Genomic DNA, 22,794 nt, shown 5'->3' on the forward strand with positions numbered 1-22,794 from the left:
TACCAGTTACTGTATTTCCTTGAATATAAAATGCTTGTTTGCTGCATTTTTGCTCTGAGCTACAGCTAAAGCAATGAATAAACTCTGAACATCCACCCACAAACTGCTTCTCTGTAAAGGAGTGAATGTTTTAATTTTAAAATCAACTGTGGGGGAAGATTTATTTACTTTGCAATGCAATGTGTAAATAGTAAAAGTAAAAAAAAAAAAAAAAAAGGCGTTTAAGTTTCTAATTTTACTTTCTGTGTAGAATTTACTCTGACCTATTTCTGTTTTAAATAAATTGTGACCCTTTCAATTAAAAGATGGACTGCCTACAAACATACCCTCACAGCATTCAGAGTATGCATCGTGTCCTGTCTATGGTTCTGAAATACAGTATCACTGCTCAGACACAAGTATAAATAATGTTCAAAGTAATTAATAATTTCATAATTACATTCCAAATATTAAAGAAGAACATCATCGCACAAAAGTAACTTAAAACAAAGCTACTAGCACTCGATTTTTTCAAGTATGCAATACTTTTTTATAAACAAGAAATGTCTTGTTTATAACTCAAAATGGATCCATGAAAAATTAATAAATAAAACCTACTATATATAAAACACCCGATATGTAGCTCTTCTAAATTTCACTTGTATGCTAAAGAGTTAAATGCACTTGAATCATAGAAATGTTGAGGTTTTTACTGGTGAACTGTACATCAGCTGTAACCGACAAAAGAAAACTAAATTAACCAATGTATTATACATGTGAACATAATGTAAAATAATTATAATGACAAATATGCACGAGGATGAAAATGACAGACAACAATGGTAGGACTGACTGCATTGGTATGTTCAAACTCAATTAAAAATCTGGTATTGTTTTACCCATAAATATGTTTCACAACCTTCAGTGGTTCATTAGCATACTATAGAGCATTCTTAGGAAAGAACTGCATGTATGGTTTTCCTTCTCTGCCCACATTTTACATATGGATTTTTACTTAACTTTGTAGATAGAAAGAATATTGTCAAGCCTCAAGAGACAGGATCCTTGTGTATATGGTACAAACAATTTGCGGGTTCAAATCCCACTACTGACACTGAGTCACCCTGAGCATGTCACTTCTCCTGCCTGTTCTCCAAATGGAAGCACAAAAGAAATGTAACCAATTGTATCATAGACACCTATAAGTCACCTCGGATAAAGGCGTCAATCAAATAAGTAAATGTAAACAATTTGTAGCTCTAAATATACTATCATTTCACTACAATCCTTTTATAAGATTATGTTGCTTACCTTTTCATTACTAAATTGTGTTCCAGTGTTTTCGTTTGATGGCTATGCCAAATGCAACAAAATTCAGAATATGGGCAGCACTGATGTGCAATTAATTAACCAACTATTATTTGCAATAAGGATTCAGTCTTAAGTCATATTTTCAAAATATTTTTATTCCATGTTGTAGTCGACAACTCAAAATTTCTGAATTACTTGTAAGTATATGCACCAGACACGGATGACTAATGTATTCTATGCAAAATACCACCACCTCTAACAAAACTAAACATTTATTGGGCTTTCAGTGTTATTTAACGTATAGGTATTAGATTGTTTCCACCTAATGTTTTAGACTTGAGTTTGGAATCTGAGTTTTTATTTTGTTTCCCACATATTCAAAAAGTGCTGCTCATACAATCTTTAACTACCTTGAATTTATAATAATATGCCCTAACTGGATTTACTCATTTCAGAAAATCAAATAGTAGAGATAGCTTCCTCCTAGATAAACATCTTTCTCTTTTTGCACTGTGTAAATCAGATTTTTGAAATTAAGCAACAACAAAAATACATGGTAAAGAGCACAAGTATGAGACATAATTGACTTGAAATTAGCTGCATCAATAGTCCACAGGAGTTTCATGTTCATGTTCATTATCGGAATGTATCATGTATAATTTTAAGATCATTTATAGACATAATACAATTGCAGGGAAGAAAACAGAGTAGAACAATGAAGAAATGCTGCACCACAAATTCACTACATATAAAACCTACAATACTTAGTAGAACTTACACTGTACATAGTGTCGTAACTGTGTGTTGTGCAGAGGTGCCAAAATTAAGCAGATATGAGGCGGTTTGTTTTTTCTTCTTTATTTTTGAAAGACTGGGGGGCTTTGCCCCCTGCTTGCTTCGCTCGCCAACTCTCGTTTTTGTTTTTCCGGATACACACTTTTAATTTTTTTGTTTTTCTTTGAATTGTTGCTATTTTGTTAGTTTCACTTTTATTTCAGAACTTCTGTAAAAACAATATTTGGAATCTTTCGAGTCCCAATATGCTGAATCTTTTAAATGAGGTCAGTGAGACATGTGTTTAATGACTTTGTACCATAATTCAGGATAGGTTTCTCTGTTTGGAATTTCAGCACAGATAAAACGATCTTCATCATCAGCAGTTAATCATTTTTTTTGCAAAGTAACCAACAAATGCATGTGAGGTAGACTCCGTTTTTGAAATTCTATGACTTAAACTTCAAAGCCTTACAATATTTACATACTTCTGACATATCACATATGTCCATATATTTGATCTCTATTAGCTTTTTCATTATTTCTCTGAGTAATAATTTCTCTTTCTTTGTGCTAATGCGATCTTTACTTTCTTTTTTTGACACTGTCGTTTTTTTTTCTGCTTTCATATTCTGTATCTTGCTCTGCATGTGCTTCGCGCCAATGTTTTTTTGAGTCTTTTCAATTCCACTGATTTCATTATCTCTAACCTGGATCTACATGTGTTTGACCCCCTTGTTTTTTATGATGTTTTACTTTGTTTTCTACTCTGTCTTTTATTTCTGACCTCGCTTTATCCTTTTTTTTTTTTAATGACACCTTGTCCGTGATGATTATTTTCTGTTTTTTGAGTAAAAATTTCCGTTTGTTTGCGCTCCTGCGACCTTTACTTTCTTTTTTTTTATACTTTCTAATTTTCCTACTTTCATATTCTTTAACTTTCTCCACATGTGTATCGCGCCAACTATTTTTTTGAGCCTTTCGAATTCCACTGCTTTCATAATCTCTAACCTGCTCTGCATGTGTATAGCGCCAACGTCCGGATTGGACATGCTTTTTTTTCAATTCCACTTGTTCCAGGCTGATAATTACTTATCATTACTTTCATAATCTCTAACCTGCTCTGCATGTGTACAGCACCAACATCCTGATTGGACGTGCTTTTTTTTCCAATTCCACTTGTTCCGGGCTGATAATTACTTTCCTTATTTTCTGAATTTGCATCTGGATTATTCTTTTTCTTTTTTGTCTCTCCAACACTTTTGAGTCTTGTTTCTCCACGCTGCTTTCTTCTTCGCTTAGTCGTCTACGTTTCATTTATAATGTATTGTCCTTATATGCTTTATATGCGCTGAGAGCCCTGGATCTGTGTGTGCTCAAAGCCAAAACACGACTGAATGTGTTCAAGTTGCTGGCTGCCCTTGCTCTTATTTATTTGTACGTAGGGTGAGTCTTGCAAGAATCTCATGTTTTACGTCATCGCGAGACGGTCCTGGGATAATCTCTTGGCACAAAGCCTCATATTTAAGGTCCACGCGAGACGCTCCATGGCCAATCTCTCTAGTCTCGCGAGTCTTTTAAGTGTCTTCCGTGATCTTAACGTGAAGATCACGTATCGTCGCCCTATTGTTTCTCTCCAGGATTTTTTTAATAATAGAGAGATTAATGCAACTGTTTTATGGAGAAATATGATAAACTAATGATGAATGATAATACCTAGTACCTGTATATGTGCTCTTTTCTATTTAGTAGCTTTGAATTTCCATGGAATTTTTCATAGTTACAGAATTCAGACATCTAACTTGATTAGTCAACTGTCTATACTGTAATCCATGTTTAAATAAAGCAAAAAATTATAAACCAAATAATTAATCAGGCGGCTAAGAGTATCGTTCAGTCAATAACACAGAAGTGTAAACAGTATCTTACAGTTTCTAAATATAATAGAGTAGCAGCTGTTCCTTAGCCAGTATTTTAACATAGGCCAAACACTCTAATTCAAGGAAATGGTAGTATTTAGAGCCAGTCCAAAATGATCAAAATATATCAAATCAATACCAGTAAGAGCTTGCTTACCAGGGCTTCCAGTGTCTGCCATTTTGCACAGGCTGAGTTCATAGATTCCAGTGACTCTGTTACTGTAGAAAACACAGGATACTTATTTAATAATAAGCCAAATGAATAATATTTACATATATTTATATTGATACATGTTTATATCTATTAAACAGTACCCACTGGTATAAATTATGCTAGTTGGAGAAAATACTTTCATAGCCCTGATTTAGTTCATCTTCAGTTTAAGTAGCACCTTTTAGAGCAAGCACTTCGTAAGTTGTTTGTAAAGCAAATCACAGCATATTTATTAATAATTAATTCAATAGTAATAATACAAGGCAATGATAGAGCACAGTTGATGTGTATGGCAAGAATAGCCATACCCAGAAGGTTTGAATGGAGGTGAACAATAAATGGAGCTTGTAAAAGAATGATAATTAGTGGTTTCATTATTATTCGAGGTCTCATAAAAGTTTTGTACAGTACTACTGAAAAATGTTGATACTGTCTTCATAGGACAGAACAAAGAGCACTTGACGTTCTTTCTTGAATGCAAAAGACAACTAACTTGAAAAACTTTTTGTAGTTTTTGCCACTCACTTGAGTATACAGTCAATACATCTGTTTTCCTTGTTGTTTGGGGGAAAAAAAATGAAATCAGCATGCAAAAGTCTTCTGTGTTACCTGCTCACTTACCAGTCAGGAGATTTGGAGTAGCCACTGCCAAACAGGTTCCGGAGAGAACGAGGAGGAGAGATTTTGGCATCTCTGGAATAGAATACCATGCATACATCCTTTGTAATGACAGCAGGCTGAATGCAGTGGTCAAGCTGTTTGCCAAAGACACAATAAAATTGAGAAGTGTCTGTTATTAACAATTCATGTAAACATATTCAACGTATGTAAGGCATCTCGTAATGGAGAAAAAAAAGTACATTTTATGATTATGGTAATGACTTGATTTGTAAACCTTTCCATGAGCCCTATGTGGTTGACTTTTAAAAAATGCCTCCGACATGCTAGTCTTTTATATGTATAACTTACCAGCATGTAAGAGGGATTTAAAATATTTTTTGAAGAGTATCTAAATCCTAAAATATAACCAGGGTACCCAAGTAAATACTTTTAAACAGCTCATTAGGATAAGGGCTAAAAGTAACCAAATTCTTTCAAATTCCAATGTTATAGCTACAAGATATCACCAATAAATCTTGAACTATAATCTGCCCAATTTAAGCATATTTAAGAAATAAATGGTCACACCTACAAATCCTTTGCTATTGGATTTTTTTTTTTTTACAAAAACACAAAACGAAGTTGGCCATAAGTACCTAATCAAACCAATGTCCTAACTTACTAGTAACTGAAAGAAAAACTAAATAAACTTGGAAATAAAATAAGTTTTTTTCAAATGAAAATGAGCCTACAACAAAACACTTATCAGAGATTTTGATTTAATAATGAATTTCTATGACATCAGCTTAGCATCAACTCCAAATAACAGACCACAACTTGAGAGAATATGGCAAGTGACTCTCACATTTTTTTTCTTCTTAAATGAGGCAGCACTAACAAACTCACCTCTAGGTAGGCAGAAAGTGTCATGTAGATTTTTTCCCCATATGGAGTCACACGATTGAGGAGAAGGGAGTTGTGCAAGGAACTGTCCCATACAGCTTCAAAGCGATAAAAAGTCCTTTACAAAAACAAAAAAAGTAAAAGGGACACACATTAGACTTGAAGACTACAAAGATGAAGAAATCTGATATGAATTCCTTCTTCTTTGTATATTTCTCATTACAGTAAGAAGGCTCTTCTGCAAATGGGCATGGCTCCTTCTACTTAAAAGTAATTAGGGTCAGTGCATCTGAAGAAATGCCAATAATAGTTAAGCCCTATCTGCAGCAGTTTCACAATTTCTCGGATAGCCCTGTGAGAAGGAGTGTAATTTCATAATGTTTAATGTAAATAAATTATGCTAAGATGTTTTCAATATTATTTTAACATATGAAACTACTTTACTTTTGCAACTGTATTTCTAGTTTAGAATGCCAATGTTTTATTATTTAATATTGTGTATATTTACCTTTAAAAGTGGTATTTAATAGAATCTGAACACATTCAATATTTTCATAACTGTTAATAAAATAACTAATCATTAAACAAGCGATTGAGCTTTCCCCTCTGCAATATTCATCAATTCACAGTGAATCAATTACTGTATAGTGGAAAATCAGGGCATACTGGAGTTCCTTGTCACAAAAACATCATCAAGATTAAAATGTTTTAAAGCACAATTTTAACACTAAGAGAGACAATAAAATGAGAAAAGTCGATTGATCGATATAGTTGTTTCACAGGGCAGGTCTGCATTGAAAGAATTTTTTTGCACAGAGTAGGAGAGACATAAAACATTCTGTACATTCAAGGGGAAACTCAGAGTATTTGCAGTTGCAGTTTTCATTGGCTACTGATTCCTTCACAAGAAAATATATTTGCAGCTGGAGATCCACAAAGGGAGAAAATGAATCACGTATCATAAAGAGAGCACGAACTGCATGGAATGCTGTACACTGCGTTTCGTGTTTCTGCTGTCGATTTCTTGTTTTTAGCATTAAAGAGCTCAGGAAAGCTCAGGAATAAAAACTACTTTATGATACGTGATTCATTTTCTCCCTTTGTGGATCTCCAGCTGCAAATATGCAAACCGTATCACAGACCTTCTCTTTTCCATATATATATATATATATATATATATATATATATATATATATATATATATATATATATATATATATATCATATAATGCAAATTTTAACTAAAGCGAAATCATGTGAAAGCTATTTCAGCTAATGTGATTTTAGATTTTTATCTACTGTACATGATATTGTAAAATGCTATTTAAAAACATACATTTTGTGCATTCTACTAATACCTGTAATTATATCCTATTACCATTGAATATGACTCACTGTTATGAACTTTCAGTATATAAAAACGTTCCAGCTTCAGCTTAGTCAATTAAGTCCATGAGCGTACCTCACTGTTGTGTAATGTATACATTTTCTAAATTGTTAAAAGCTGTCATGTTTTTCAGCTACGTAACTCTGTAGTTTGTTTCATACTTCTACAAATTTTGATGATCTGTAAGTCGTGGACATAGATGGCCGCATGTAACCTTCCATGTTCAAGACTAAACAATTACAGTTCACTTTGCTGATGAAACTGAAATATACCCTGCTGTCCACAGTAGCACTTGGCTGATCCTCTCTGCACAATTTCCAATGCTGTTGTATCTTTCTTGCAGTGTGGTGACCAGAACTGCTCAAAGAGTACAGTCATGATTTCTACAAAGTGGTGCAGAGATTTACAGTAACATCTCAGTTGGAGTCAGTAAGTTTTGTAGTATAACCTTTAACTATCCTCATAGCTACATATATCTTAAAAATGAAATATTATGTCAGGTTATTCCCTACATTCTTTTCAGATTCTACTTCCCGTAGGTCATGTCACCTATCTTATACTGATAATAAACCTTCTTTTCATCTGTATGCAGCAGTTTAGATTTCTCAGGCTGCCTTAAATATTTTGCACCTGTTCAGTCCTAGAGATCTATTCTAGTTTTGATGTTCACTGAATGTTTACCCTATATTTATTAATTACTCAATATATGAGAATCTATATCACTATTGTAAGTGTTAATGAATACTCGATATGGCACATTCTTCTCTAACTTGTACTCTTAATCTTCTGACAGTCAAACAGTTCAAAAGAGATCTTGTCCTCAACAGAGCCACTGCCTGTAATGTGCAAAATTATCCATGAACTTTATGTGTGGATGCATCTGTGTCTTTTTGCTCATGTGTTCATTCCTCATATATATCTTAAAACTCCAATCCAAGTATAACCAAATGAGGAAGGACTTGATTATGAAACCTCTGTGTTATATATAAACCCACTATTTTGAACTGTAGGATATCTTGGTTAGTAATTTCATTTCATATTTACTACCTTGAGTATACTAAAATAAAAAATTCCAGGCTTGCTTGAAATACCGAGCATTCAACTAACCCAAAAATTAAATGGAGTTTTCAGTTCAGGACTTAAGTTTTATTTTGAACATTAACAACAGGTTTAGGTGGGCTGTGTATACATGTGTGTACACAAACTTTCCATCTGTTTTTCTTTTTTCATATCGACAGCAGGATCAGTTTCCCTGCTTATGTGTGACTTACAAGCTGGACCTGAAGGCACAAGTTCGGGCCTAAATACCACTGAATGTGTTGAATAGGTGATCCATAGTGTTATATGATCTACTAGGTGGAGGTAAGGATAGAATACATCAGGCTGTAAAACCAAAAACAGGTACAGGGCCATCTTGGAAACTTCTTCCAGAAGCAAAATGGGGAAGCACTTCTCTTTTTATGTCTAGAATAAAACTTATCTGCATGACAGATGTCTCTGAACCAACTGGGGGATTTGTATACCCCTGCATAACAGTTTAATTGGAAAAACTGGCCTGTTGAGCAGAGATAATTAAAAAAATTCAAAAATAAACATAAAGAAATACAAGAAGTTCAATTCAAAAAGAGACAACACCACAAGATGTATATACCAGACAAACAAAAGTAAAATCGATCAGGGTGCAATAAAGTGCTTTCAGTTTAAAAAAAAAAACACTTTATGTACACAGCAAAATGTAAGATACCTAGGGACGTCCTCATCAAGACAAAGCCTGTGATATATGGGGATCGTCCACAAAGCAGCAAAGAAAGACAAAAATAAAAAAGCAGAAACAAATCAGCAAGATTAATGACAAAGACAACGATTACCCAAAAAACACAAAAATCAGAGTTGAATTAAACACAATTTACACAATGATAAGTCTCAAAACTGAAGTTGATCTACAATTTGTCAAACTGGAGGAGGAGCAAAAACAGCAAGGTTAATTGGAGGGGAGATTATTAAAATTAGCTGTCAGACTGGCAGGGAGCAGGAAATGATGGATTGCAACTGGAGAACTGGAACAAGGGATGCTGTAATTCAGAAAGAATCTGGAAGGGATATATACACTATATGGCCAAAAGTATTTAGACATCCCTCCAAATTATTGAGTTTAGGTGTTTTAGCTACATCCATTGTTAATATGTTCATAAAATCAAGTACATTGTTGTGTAACCAACACTAGCAGTAGGATGGGTCATACTGAAGAGCTCAGCAACTTTAAATCTGGCACTTTTATAGGATGCCACTATGTGAAATTTCTGCTCTGCTCAATCTGCCCCGGTGGTCAACTGTAAGTGCTACTACTGTGAAGTAAAAGCATCTAGGAGATCAAAAACAGCTCAGTCACAAAGTGACTACACAAACGCACATATATAAATAAAACTGCCTATCCTCTGTTCCATTACTCACAATACAGTTCCAAACTGCATCTGGAAGTAACATCAGCGCAAGAATTGTGCATCAGGAGCTTCATGAGATGGATTCACATGGCCAAGAAGCTGCAATTAAGCCAGTCACTATGCGTAATGCAAAGCATTGGCTAGAGAGGTGTAAAGCACACTTCCATTGGACTCCAGAGCAATGAAAACGTGTTCTCTGAAATGATGAACTACACTTCACTATCTGGAAGTCTGATAGACAAATATGACTTTGTCAGATGGCAGGAGAACGCAACCCCTCGAGGCTGCACAGTGACTACTTTAAAGTTTGGTGGAGAAGGGATAATGGTTTGGAGTGGTTTATCAAAGTTTGGGCTAGGCACCTTATTTCCAGTGAAGTATAATACTTATGCTACAGCATACAAAACATTTTAGACAATTCTATGCTTCCAACTTTATAGCAACAGTTTGGTAAAAAGGCCCATCTTTGTTCCAACATTACCATTCCCCTCTACAGAAAGCCCTGTCCTTCAAGAGAAGGTCAGACAGGTCTGGTGTGGGGAAACTCAAGTGGGCCACAAAGAGTCATGACTTCAACCCTACTGAACACTGTGGATTGAACTGGAATGAATGTGAACCTGGTCTTCTCATCTAACACCAATACCTGCCCTCAGAAACATTCTTTTGCCTAATGGGCGCAAATCCTAGAGACACCTTCCAAAATTTTATGAAAAGCTTTCCTAATGAGTTGAGGCTGTTATGACTGCAGATGTTGGGCCAACTTTATATTAATGCCCATGGTTTTGGAATTGGAAGTCCAGGTGTAAAAGTCTGTTGTTAACAAACCTTTGGCTATACAGTATAGTATAACTAGAGGAGGTATTACAATTGTGTGGTTGAGGAGAGTACAGGTAGGAGGTTATAACTAAAGGACAGAAGTGGTGGTTTGTTGAAGATATAACACTGACCATTCCTCGAACTAAACATAGCAAATCCGGAATTTGTATTTAATACTTGTTTAGGAGCTTTTCAGGGAATGGACATTCTCCACACTACTAACACCAAAGCATCTATGACTTTTGCAGATGTTAAAGGTAGAAAAGGACAAAAAAGTGCTTTACTAGACAAATATTAATGAAGAGTAAATATACAACACAACTAAACGAATGCACAGAAACCCACATCTACAAACTCATACGAGACAAGAAACCACATAATATGATGTACATTGAAATGTGCAAGAAAGGAAGAAGAATATGAGAGAAGTAACAGGCGGCATATGTTCATTTAAGCAGTTTTAATTAAGAATGCAATTTGTAAAATACATAGGACTGCTATCATCAGTGTATTTTTGCAGTGAAACTCTGGCTTCTTGATAAGACTAGGGAAACGGGACTCAAATTTTTAAGTTCGAATTTTTATTATCACTTTCTAACCTTCTGTGTGTAGACTGCTGAAGAAAGCGATACACCATACCAGTATCAATGTAATGCCTATCAGTTTTTGCTTTCCTGTTATAGCTAGCATGTAGAAGAATTCTATTCTGTTTGGCTCTAGCAAGTGATATATTTTGCTTTACTCACCTTCTATATCATTTTATGAGTAATCAACTATTAGTGACTTTAATAAACAGGTATGATAATTTCCTACATGTACAAAAATACATTTTGATAAAAGGAATTCAAAAACTCACCTGTTAGAATTGTGAGATGATTTTACATTTTTTGCTGAGATAATATTGAGTGATAAAACGGCATCGGCTGCAGAATCATCCACTTCTGCCTTGTTTCTTATACGTCCTTAATGCAGAGAGAAAGATGATAACTAAAAATCTAATTAAAGACATGTTCAGTTTCTAGAGTTCTGTTCATTAGGGGAGCAATTTAAGTGAGTCTGCCTACTGTTCTTTAGTTACTATTAATTAAAACAAAATGCAGAAGCATTAAAAACAATTATGTGTGTTGAGCATACAAGTATCTATTACAAATAAAAAGACCTTAGAGGTAGACTCACTTTTATTTGAAAGCATTTATGACACTTACCCACCACCAGCTCCCGAACATCCTTCCAGTGAAGCTCACTGCCTTTCTCATGGATGATGGTCACTGTGATTCTACGCTGGATTCCCTGTATGCAACAAAGATGTTCTAATAGTTTTACCTTTCTTATTAAGCTATGGGAAATTAATGGGTACCTAGAAGTGGCTTATACTGAGATTTATATAATACGGTACAAAGGTACGTGACACATACTGTATTAACAAAAGTTTAACTTAGCAAACGTTAAAGTTACATACTGAAATTTTATTTGGGTTGATATATTATTAATCATAATGAAAATAATATATTACTATTACTGCACATTAACAAACATACAATTATATTTCAATAATACTGTAAAAATACAATAAAGGGGGAAAAATCGTAAAACTGAATCTGCTATCTGCTATTAGACATCTCTGATAGGTATTAAATTAGATATTAAGTTCTTTTAACTTATCAAGAAAAAGTCCATACTGAATCTTATTCATCCCTATTTAAATTATATATAGAAATATACTATAACATATAATTTTGTGCAGGAAAAAAAGAAAAGCCATCAACATAGCAGTGTAACAATGTTCATGATAAACATACTTGGGATTATATTTAATTTTCCCTAACTATGTTGAATTTTTAAGAAGTAATTTGTTTTTGTTTTTAAAATTTTCCCTAAAACTTGCCTAAAAAAGTTGGAGATCTGAGTCATGGCCAAATAAGAATTACACTCCCATTACTCCATAACTCTTAGTTTCATATACTGTTTTCTAATCATGGAATAAAAACAGGAATTTGTGTGAGTCTTCACACGTTGCCTTGCCAACCATTTCATCCAGCATGTATGCCACTAATAAAAAGTTTTTTTCTCATGATGTCTACCATTTGGACACTCTTTTCTGACTCATAGGCCGAGTCATGGTCCCCTCTTTTCCTAAGTTCTAAGCCAACAAAAATGTAAATAGCAGAAATAAGTATTTTTCTATGTAAAGTTAGGCATTGATGCTATTCAAAAAAGCACATCACCTTACTAACTTTAAAGAGTTAACAAATTCCATATTGAATCTTCAGAAATAAAACATACAAATCAGAATAAAATAAATGATTTTCTACTAGAATATGGTGACAGAAGTTACATGTTGCAAGTTATTTAGAACATGCAAGTAACAATTTCACTATATGCTGTACATATGACAATACTATGACCCTATAAATCTATAGTGTACCATATATCAAGCAGTTTATATTACATTCCTTTGTAATAAGGAGTAAATCAATAGTCAGAACACCACTTTACATATATACAGACCTGTCACCTAATTATTTAATAATATTAAATAAGCAGAGTGTTAATGGATTAATATCTATATCAGCTGGTTTAGTGTTGTGTCTATAGTGATGAAAAAACATGGGCAGGATTTCGACAGGTTTCATGATAAAATTAAACTTGCAGTGTAGTTTTGAAACAGTCAGAAAAATTGTTTTTTTTAAATAAAGTAATAAAAGAAACAAACTGTTGCACTGCACCTAAAATAATTCTGAAAGAGTCTTCACTGTGTTGGATCTTTATAAAATGATTATTTGTTAAATAATAATGATAAGAAATTCTGTAAAACTTCCAACACACCAGTGATCATTCAACCCTTGGGTAGTCTCTGTAATTCTTCACTTTCTATGGATCAACAACTTTATACATATCTTTTATGCTAATAGCTGTAGGTAATAAATAAATGCACAACATACAGTACATACATAAAAACAAATAAATAAACAACATGTACCTGGTGTAAAAGATAGGTCCCTTGGCAAGGTTGAGCTCCAGAGTGGTCCACTACAGCTGGAATGTACCTAAAAGACAAAACTTGTCAGTGGTTGCAATCTAATAATCCACTGAGGATATCACACATGGTTTGGAAACTGCCAGAATGCTTTTCTGTCCGAATGCTGGTCAGTCCTATTTTAGCATACAGCAGGTCCCTCCCAGAGCTTACCAAGCAAAAAACAATCAGTTACTATGGCAGGCATTGTAACTAATTAAAGCAGTTGGAAAATTTGTCTGGAGAAGGATTAGAAGACTATCCTACCCAGAAAATGTACTTTTCTTATGAAAATGTTTTAATCAACAAACAGGGATGAGATGCTTTGACTTGACCATAAATTAATCTGACAAAACAACAAGTGAAGAGGCAGAGGTAAAGGTTTACAGCAGAGAACACCAATCATGATCCTACACAACTACAGATTTAGCACTTCAAGTGATGATTAGTTTGTTATTCAGTCCAGAAAAATGATGCAAAGTCAAGATGAGGAAGGAATTTCAACTACCTAGGTGAGGCACAGCTATTACGTAGATGACTTTCAACATACCACAATGAAATGTTATTGCCTAATGTATATCTGGATTAAATTCTTACTTTTAACAGGCCTTTGCTGTAATTGCACAAACACGTTGTTCTCTACATCTCTACTTAAATAGTATAGGGACAGTAAAGTCAATATTCTTATTTGTGCTGTACACTCAAGTAATTTGGATTCTGACTGAACATATACTGTAAATATGAATGTTTTATGTTAATGGCTGTTGAAGCAGAATGCCATGAAAATTAAATTAAAACATGTTGTCTGATTACTTATATGAACATGATTCTAGGCTCACAGATTCATGCTTCATAAATCACCAGGATTATGAACTAAAGAACACCAGCAAAGAAACCAAGATATTCCTCAACGTAAAAGGCCATACATTAAATAAGTTTAATTTTCAAATAATTTTTGTATAATTCTTTTCAGGGGTTAGAACACTTACACAACTGAAAACAGCTGCAGTGAAGGCTTGCTAAACTTAATAGGATTCAGGTCTGATGTAGTTATTTTGTTTTAATAAGTAAAGATTACTTACTCTCCAGTTGGCTCCAGTTCGCTGATCTCAAACCACACTAGCAGGTCATATTTGCTGACACACTGGCCAAGGTTGGGTTTACTGATAGTGTTCAGTTTAGTGGCTGGAACTGCAATTTAAAGTAACATATCAAATGAGATGTAGCCCTTTCTTCAAGCACATGAACAAATACAACAGTGGTCATCCCAGAATGCCGATACAAATCCAGACACCTGTGTGTTAAGGTGTGCAAGTGTTTTTTTGAAGTTCAAGTATAGAGAACAAACAATACTTTTTGCATGCCAACCCACAAACTACAACACATCAATTTTGCATCCTTTAAACTTTTCACACATTCATTTACAAATAAATATAAAAAAAATAAATGTAACAAATTTACTCTCCTTTAGAAGAATATGGCTAGAAGTTGAATATCTGAACTGTAAACTACAACACTTACATGATGGGACTCTAAGCAAGTCACCTAACATAACCTAGCATATGATAACACCTACTGAACAATGAGGCATTCTGGGATGTTGCTCATCACAAAAGGCACTACACTAAGAAAATCTGCATTACTGCTGATAACCAGGGGAGAGAAGGGTAGGATTTTGAGAGAGGGAGGTAATTTGGATCGCTTGTTCAAAATATTTGTGGCTGATAGTTTTCATTCAGTCTCTAAGTGAAATCCAAGACAGGAACTAATGAGTAGCTCTGTCTCTGATAAAGCAAAGTCCCAAGCTATAAAAAGTTTTTTATTTAATATTTCAAAAGAAAGCTAAATAACTTTTAATGTGTTCGGACTCTTCAGTTAAACTTCCCAGTAATACTGTATAATGAACAAATTGTTACAAAGTGAGGAACACAAGCTACAAGCATTCTCATCACTTTTGAGCACTATTGTAGCATCAAAACTTAGATGATCAGTTTCATAAAAAGCAAATTTGCTCAGGTGGTATAAAGACAGAGCAAGTGAATTATCTGACTGCTATCCTTAAAATCCATACCTGTAAAACATCATACATTAATAGGTGTTATCCTGAAAACTGTCATACTTTTTGGACTACAAGCTGATTTACAAAAGTATTACGCTGAAAAGTAAGTAATCAAAATGTAGTAGACACAGAAAAACAAGAAAATGAACTTGAATATCTATAAAAACAACTTGAATATCTGTATATATAATTATTTTTCATCATGTTTAATGCAGACAAGATAATAATCAAAAGCCAGATTGGGCATTTAATGGAAAATGTTTGTAAGGAAAACTATCAGCCACAGACAGAATCTAGTCACATATACTGAAGTCAATTTAAAAATGAAATAAGACCCAGAACCATGAATGTATGGGGTTGTTTCAATGGTAATTTCACTAATAAAGAACCAATACATTTTTGTTCAGGCCTCACCATATCTACAAAATCTTTTTGGTAAGAAATTACCACAGCACAGCACTACACAGTCAACATTTTCAAAGTGAACACAGAACAAGCTAATTTTTTTCAGCTTTGCACCAAGGAGCAGTGCATTATTCTTGATGAACCTCAAGGGGTAGTGAGGAAGGAAGGTGGTTTAGCCAGCACTATGTACTGCACAATCTAAAGGTAAATACAAGATATGGAGCCCAACTATTACAGAATTTGAAATAGTTGGGTCTTGCTACCAACCATCGTGCTTGGGCACAGTAAGAACTGGGCATGTCGGAAGAGGCAGGAATGGAAACTTTGTGAAATGATCTGCGCTGTCCTCGAAACTTGCAATAGCAGTTGAGGCCAAAGCATTTGCGTGTTCAGAAAGAGTGTCAAGCACATGCACATTTACATAACCAGTCATGAGGTATCTAATCAACTCAATCTTTCTCGCGTGGTCTGAAATGACATTTGAAAATAAAAAGGAAAGGAAAAAAATGAAAGGGATGCAATTAAAAACACAGAAGCAAAAATGAAAATAAATAATGTGTTATGAATACACAACCAGTTAGCACTGCAGTATTAACTCTGAAGACCCTCAAGGCGACACCAACTGCAGTGAGGACCAGCCATGCATCTAGGTCCTTCTACAGTGCAAAGGAAAACGGCACAGCCAGCTGGCCATGTAGAGAAAACATACTAGGAAAATAAACAAATACATAAACAGGCTAATATGCTTGCTGAGAGAGGCCTGTTGTGAAGCAGCAATTATTCATCAACCTTAATTATGTAATTTCCTGCAATTAGAGCGTGAAACAGAATAGTTTTAGATTTTTTTTTTCCATATGCTGGAAAGGTTAGTATAGGTAACATTGAAGATTTTGGTTTCTACACTTGTGTGTTGTTATTAAGAATATTCATTACGGATATAATAGAAGGTCATGCTCTTAATTGAAATAGCCCGAACTGAATATTCTGCACAGTATGTGTAAAGTACAATGAAAAAATGTTTCAGCAATCCATTAAAAAAGCTATGCAGGTTTTAAACATAGTATAATGTTTAGATTAACCCCATAGTAAAGATTTCAATTTGGCTATGTAAGACATCACCAAAATTTCAAATTCATTCGTCAAGTCTCATCTTAATAACTAGCATGTATGATGAGACAATGAGCACTACAGAAATGTCTTACCTGAAACCATTTTTAAGGGTGCAATCTAGGTCTTCTCTAAACCACACAGATAAATAAGAATTTGAAAGCTTATGACCTACAATCACCATTTTTATTTTGTAGCAATTTTAAGAGTTTGTGTTAGATTGGATATAATATGTATTCATAATGTGTATTCATATATTCCTGATTCTTTTTAACAACCAACACTAGTCTTGCACGTAACACATAACTAACTGTTTTGTGGACAATACAGCACAATGACTGTATATATAAACAAGACACATGAAACAAAAATGCACAGTTAAGAAAGATTTCTTACCTGGCTTAGACAGAGGCATTGGTGGAGGGAAGTATTTACGAGAAGGCTGAGGAGGGCTGCAACACATAGGATAGAAAAAAAGAAGTGTGCTTTCTTATATTGTTCACTATAAATTTCAGTGATACTGATTATTAATACCCATCTGACATAGCTTACCTGCCAAGGTCCTGCCCTTGAAGGTGAAGTGGGTGCTGCTGGTAGTGTCCAAAGACTTCAAACACAATTGGCTTGGTCTTGATGTACTCTATAAATGATTCTGTCACCTCCACCGACACCTGAAATTCAATGCCATTAAATCAGACTTTCAAGAAAGATCACACTTTTTAACCATGCAGACAGAGGCATTCACTTACATTCTGAACATGATAAAATCCTAGAGGAGAACCACGGCCTGTGTTCTTCAGAGGTTCAGTAGAAAAGGCTTCATCATGGCGATGCAAAAAACTAAGAAGAATAATGCAACGAATGAGTCTATATAAGGTTTTGCAGTTGTAGCTTTTATGATTTTTAAATTTAAAATCATGTATGATACTTTTGTTTGAAGTAGAGTTGTGGTATTTTGGAAATTTCATCACAGTCTTGCAGTTCCTTCATTCTTACTTTTTTTTTTAGTTAACTTACTAAGAGGCAATTACACTGAGCAATTAAGAAATGACTATAAACAAACAATGACAAAAAAGACCAGGGAGGGGTCTGTTCCGGAAAACAGGATTTGTGTGAAATTAAAAATGGTTAAATTAAACTGGAATTCATGAAAATCAGGCTAATTTCATTTCAGAAAACCCAGATTTAGCCAGACCTTTGTTTCTGGAACACAGTAAGCCAGAATTATGTGATCTGTGAGGCTAGATATATGAATAATTCACTAATTCTGCATTCTAGAACGGGCTGAAGATTTGACCAAATCAATCCTGGTTATGTGTCAACCAATGCCCTGAAACTAATCTCCAAAAGAGAGACATTTAAATGTCAAGAATTAACATTTTGTTTCCTCCCACAGTCCAAAGACATGCAGGTCAGGTGCACTGGCGATTCTAAATTGTCCCTAGTGTGTGCTTGGTGTGTGCCCTGCCCGGGGTTTGTTTCCTGCCCTGTGCCCTGTGTTGGCAGGGATTGGCTCCAGCAGACCACCTTGACCCTGTAGTTAGGATTTAGCGGGTTGGATAATGGATGGATGGATGAACATTTTAAGGCTGCAATAACTAAAGAGCTGAGGCTCCAGATATCAAAGGTCAATAAGTGTCCCATTAACAATATTTATCCCTGCTGTATAATTTATTTTATTTATTTTATTAATGTATAATGCAGTTTCGATTTGGAGTCATGAAATGGAGAAATCTAACGATACGACATGTGTATTGTACTGTAATTCACTTTGCTGGTGATAATGATTATTTGGCTAAAAAAGAGGTTGCAACAGATTTTTTTCTACTATAGCAAAATCATATTTCTTGTTAATAAAGTGGAGTAAGTCAGGCTATCCAAACAAATAATGGATAGAGTGGGGTTACAAGAAATAACAAAAAGTAGCTATGAGTAGTTTTACAAATCAGCTCAAAAATAGATTTTCAGAAGGAGGACGTTACAAAACAAAAGCAGTACATGTGAAAAAGAAGGACTGAGGCCTCTTTCCACTTAACGCATAAGTGAAAATTGTAGCCAGATTAATGCTGAAATAGTGCATAAATAGCAATCCTTGTACAATTATAGGAAAAATATACATGGGACAACACAAAGTCTATATTCTCTCAGAAAGAAACACTCTTATATCTATAATGGTTCTAATCAGTGATATCCAGTTTGAAGATTGTATACAGGCATAAATATGTGGCACAATTAACTTAACACTTGGGGTAAATGAGCATAAATAATCAGTATCAGATTCAGAGAGGCAGGAAGGGAAATATGACACTTTTTTGTGGAGAAAGTATACTTTGCAAGGGTCATTGATGTTTCCTCATATCATGCCACATTGTGTAGTGTCTAGGGAGATATTTGATGATTGACTGCCAAAGGGCAAATGTAATCCGTGTAAAATGGAATGTTTTCTCATTTTTTAATTCTTAGCTTGGTCAAGCTTTACTTAAATTTATGAGTATTGTGGAGAGGAGGGTGCTTTGTGCACTGTTATTAATAATAAAGTCAACTTATTGAACTTTTATCTGGTGCCTGGAGTCAAGTCTGAGGGTTCAAGGAAGCGATAGCGCCCCCTATCTGTCACAATATATACACTAAAAGACCAGTTTAAGGTTAAATTGGGAAATTAGGAGAGGAGGGGATTGTTTGAGTTTTAAAAACACTTTGCATTTCAGTCTTTTAGTATTTATTCTCGTAAACAATTTTAATGTATACCAATACAGAGCTGAATGTGAAAATAATGATAGGAATCTTCATTGCTTGGTTATTATTTATTAATTTCACAACCTCCACCACTCAACAATTTACTTCCTATGTAAGATTTCACCTCACTGACTGCAGCATGATGTTTGCCAACGCTAATTATCATTTCTTCTAATAAACTGCAACAAGGCAATAAGAATCGTTGACACTCACTTGAACTGACAGAAAATATCTGCATACTCTGGAGCGATTCCACTGGCTTGCAGAACCGTTACTCGAAAGGTAAAGATTGTTCCCACCTCCAAGTGATCGCCAAGACTATCAGACAGACCTTCATTCAGCAGATGGGTATCCTTCAAATTGCTAGATTTTAGGTCTAAAACGTAAATAGTAATGATAAATGTTCTAATTCATGATTTGGTATTCACCTTTATGCAAAGTGACCTACAAAATCAGTATATGCATAATACATTCCAATATTTGGAAAGAAAAGAAACAATAAAACTTTGAGCAAAACACAGCAACTTAGTACCACAGTAACTCCTAAGATTTGATGAAAATAATGTTAAAATACATATGGCTGATAATTGATTAAGTCAGTAATAAAGCTTTTAAAATGCATGACAAGAGCACAGGACTAGATAGCATAAGCATTCTAAAGATGCTTTCTAAAGAATCTCCTGAACAGGAGTATGTTGAGAGGCATTTTGATAGCTAACTGGCACTACAATGTGAATGGAGTGCAATCTGTCTTCAGGTAAACCTAGTACAGGAGAATAGCCCAGGAGGTTGCCAGAATGCCATTGGTAGAAATGGGACTATCCTCTATTTTATGGATGGGGTACTGAAATAAATTAGTAAGATCACTTAGTAAAACAAGGGATTATATAAAAAAATGAGAGGTTAAAAGCTATTGCAGATTACTGTCAATATCTGAAATGTTTGGGAAAAGTCCACATCTCATCAACCTAAATATCATAATGAAATTGCACATACAATACTATAAATAATAAAACATTATTTAAGAGAAACAGTAAGCAGATATCCAGATCCCCTTAACATATAGAAACATTCTAATCTTTTTAGTAAGGTGACCTCTGTTGCGCCAGAGAAGGAACGATGACAAGTCATTTTGTTCTCTGGTGATTGGCAGGACATTGTTAATATCAACTCACTACCACTCATACAGCACCCAGTCAGTAAATGTATCTAATCACGAAATGTAAATTAAGAAGTAACCAAACTGAACTGGTAAACAAAAATCAGAAGATCCTTAAACTGCTTAGTCCTTGTTTATTTTAAGATATTTTTTTTTTACCCAGATCATTTATCCGATTGAGTTCTTCTGATGGAGTTATGACCTCTGAAATCTGGCCCTGCCCTTCAACGATTCTCAGTTCCTCAAGCGAGAGTCCCGACCGGGTCATCACAACTGTGGAAAAATCACTCTGTGGAAGGAAAAAGGAAACTAGACTGTGGAAACTTAGGGTCACATTTACAGCACAAGATTAAAAGCAACTGCAGCAGTTGGTGCTCATAGCAGCCATGTACTGTATGTGAAGTCTCTGAAGGCTAAAAAATAAACATATTAAAAAAACACCTGCGGAAAATCATCTGCTCACATTAGGTTAGGCACCAATTGGTGTAAACTGCACTTTTTGTATTTAAGAAGTAGTCTGTAAAACAAGAACTGCTATCTTTGCAAACTTTGAAAATATAACAATGGAGATTTCAAAGTTGTATAGTAATAAAGCACTAAGAAAAGCTAGTGGACTTGATCTAACTGGAACTAGACAATTAGCTGTGCACTGAGCAATGATTAAAGACATCAATTTTCACAGAATACATCTACAATGTATAGTGGCAAACTATAGAGAAATTGAGGAACCATTGCTATCAGGTAGAGCAAGGTATTGTGCAACATAAATTTAAGATAAGACAAGAAAGTTAGCTGCAACTAGCTGGGACTAACAGATGGACAGCTATATAAAATAATGTAATCACACTAATGATTCATGAACTTACAGCTTTAAAATATTCATCATCAAAAGAGATTTTGGCAGTTCCTGACTGACGAACACCTGATCCATAATCTGGAGCTTCTTCATCAGCTGCTAGGAGAGAGGACAAAAAAATCAGGAACAGATTCTAATTTCTTTGGTGAACACTACCAAAACTATGAATACTGACAAGAGTGATCAGATGTGCAGGGAGTTATATGCAAGTTATTGTTAAACTGTTCCGGTACAAATGTCAATTTGATAAAAATACAAAGCATAGGTCTCACATAAACAGAGAGGGTAAGAGAAGGACAGAGGGAGAAAACAGTCGAGCAGCATAAATAAAAACAGCAGGCTTAAATATGCTTTCCAGTAGACAGGAGTGACTAAGATATGGCATCGTTTTTTGACATTCCCAAAATGCATCAGGGGTCTATCTGAGGTCTCCTAAGTGATAAACTTCCCACTATTCAGCTGATCCTTTCAATCCCAACAGGCTGGAGTACCTTTCTCCACTGTGCAGTCACAAATGATTGGACTGATTTGGTTAAGAATAGAACAGCAGAAAAAAAAAAAAAAAAACAAACAAATCTCAGAATACGGGGTCAAAAAGGCATCTACCATTTTTTAGATAATCATAAGAAAAGTAAACGAATATGGATGCAATATTTTGCCTGAAGTTTATTTCAGAAACATTTGCCAAATGATAAGCACACTAAAAAGCATCAACAGTGTTGCAGAATGGAATAACAAATTGATAAAACATATTAAAAAATACCTGTAAGTTTAGTTACACACTGATTTGCCTTAAATGAGTAAATGAAAGGTCAAAAGTTGATATGAGGCTAAGAAATTAGCAGGTGGATATAAAATTTGGAAGGCTAGATATCATGCATGTCAAAGGCAAGTTACCCTTTGGCACTAAAATACACTAAGAAAGATGTATTTGGACAGAAACAGGCATGTCAATAAATGTTTCTACAAAAAACTGTAAGCCAGGAATCTTTGTGAAAGAGCTTCAGTTCAAGTTATTGACAATAATAGCAACAAAATGTTAATTGGACAAAGACAGCCTCAACATAGCTTGGGTTAATCAAAATAGAGAGTTCTTTAACATACAGAATATT

At 34.6% G+C, this 22,794-nt stretch overlaps 1 protein-coding gene across 18 annotated transcripts in view; it reads right to left on the reverse strand.

Moving 5' to 3' along the window:
• Positions 1 to 22,794, reverse strand: part of kif1b (kinesin family member 1B) — a 175,266-nt gene that overhangs the window by 17,381 nt on the left and 135,091 nt on the right. For 10 of the 18 annotated variants that reach the window (XM_039755637.1, XM_039755631.1, XM_039755636.1 and 7 more), the window contains 13 exons: positions 21,693 to 21,778; positions 20,986 to 21,115; positions 19,881 to 20,043; positions 17,681 to 17,771; positions 17,484 to 17,602; positions 17,328 to 17,383; positions 14,443 to 14,551; positions 13,325 to 13,391; positions 11,550 to 11,634; positions 11,201 to 11,306; positions 5,704 to 5,818; positions 4,819 to 4,952; positions 4,141 to 4,202 (listed from right to left, as the gene is read on the reverse strand). In XM_039755637.1, the coding sequence (XP_039611571.1) occupies positions 4,141 to 4,202; positions 4,819 to 4,952; positions 5,704 to 5,818; positions 11,201 to 11,306; positions 11,550 to 11,634; positions 13,325 to 13,391; positions 14,443 to 14,551; positions 17,328 to 17,383; positions 17,484 to 17,602; positions 17,681 to 17,771; positions 19,881 to 20,043; positions 20,986 to 21,115; positions 21,693 to 21,778 (1,323 nt within the window). Of the gene's footprint in view, positions 1 to 4,140; positions 4,203 to 4,818; positions 4,953 to 5,703; positions 5,819 to 11,200; positions 11,307 to 11,549; positions 11,635 to 13,324; positions 13,392 to 14,442; positions 14,552 to 17,327; positions 17,384 to 17,483; positions 17,603 to 17,680; positions 17,772 to 19,880; positions 20,044 to 20,985; positions 21,116 to 21,692; positions 21,782 to 22,794 lie in introns of all 18 variants that reach the window. The other 8 variants (XM_039755630.1, XM_039755621.1, XM_039755628.1 and 5 more) reach the window with 1 other exon arrangement.

Source organism: Polypterus senegalus, chromosome 6 (assembly GCF_016835505.1).
Source record: "Polypterus senegalus isolate Bchr_013 chromosome 6, ASM1683550v1, whole genome shotgun sequence".
Lineage (NCBI taxonomy): Eukaryota > Metazoa > Chordata > Cladistia > Polypteriformes > Polypteridae > Polypterus > Polypterus senegalus.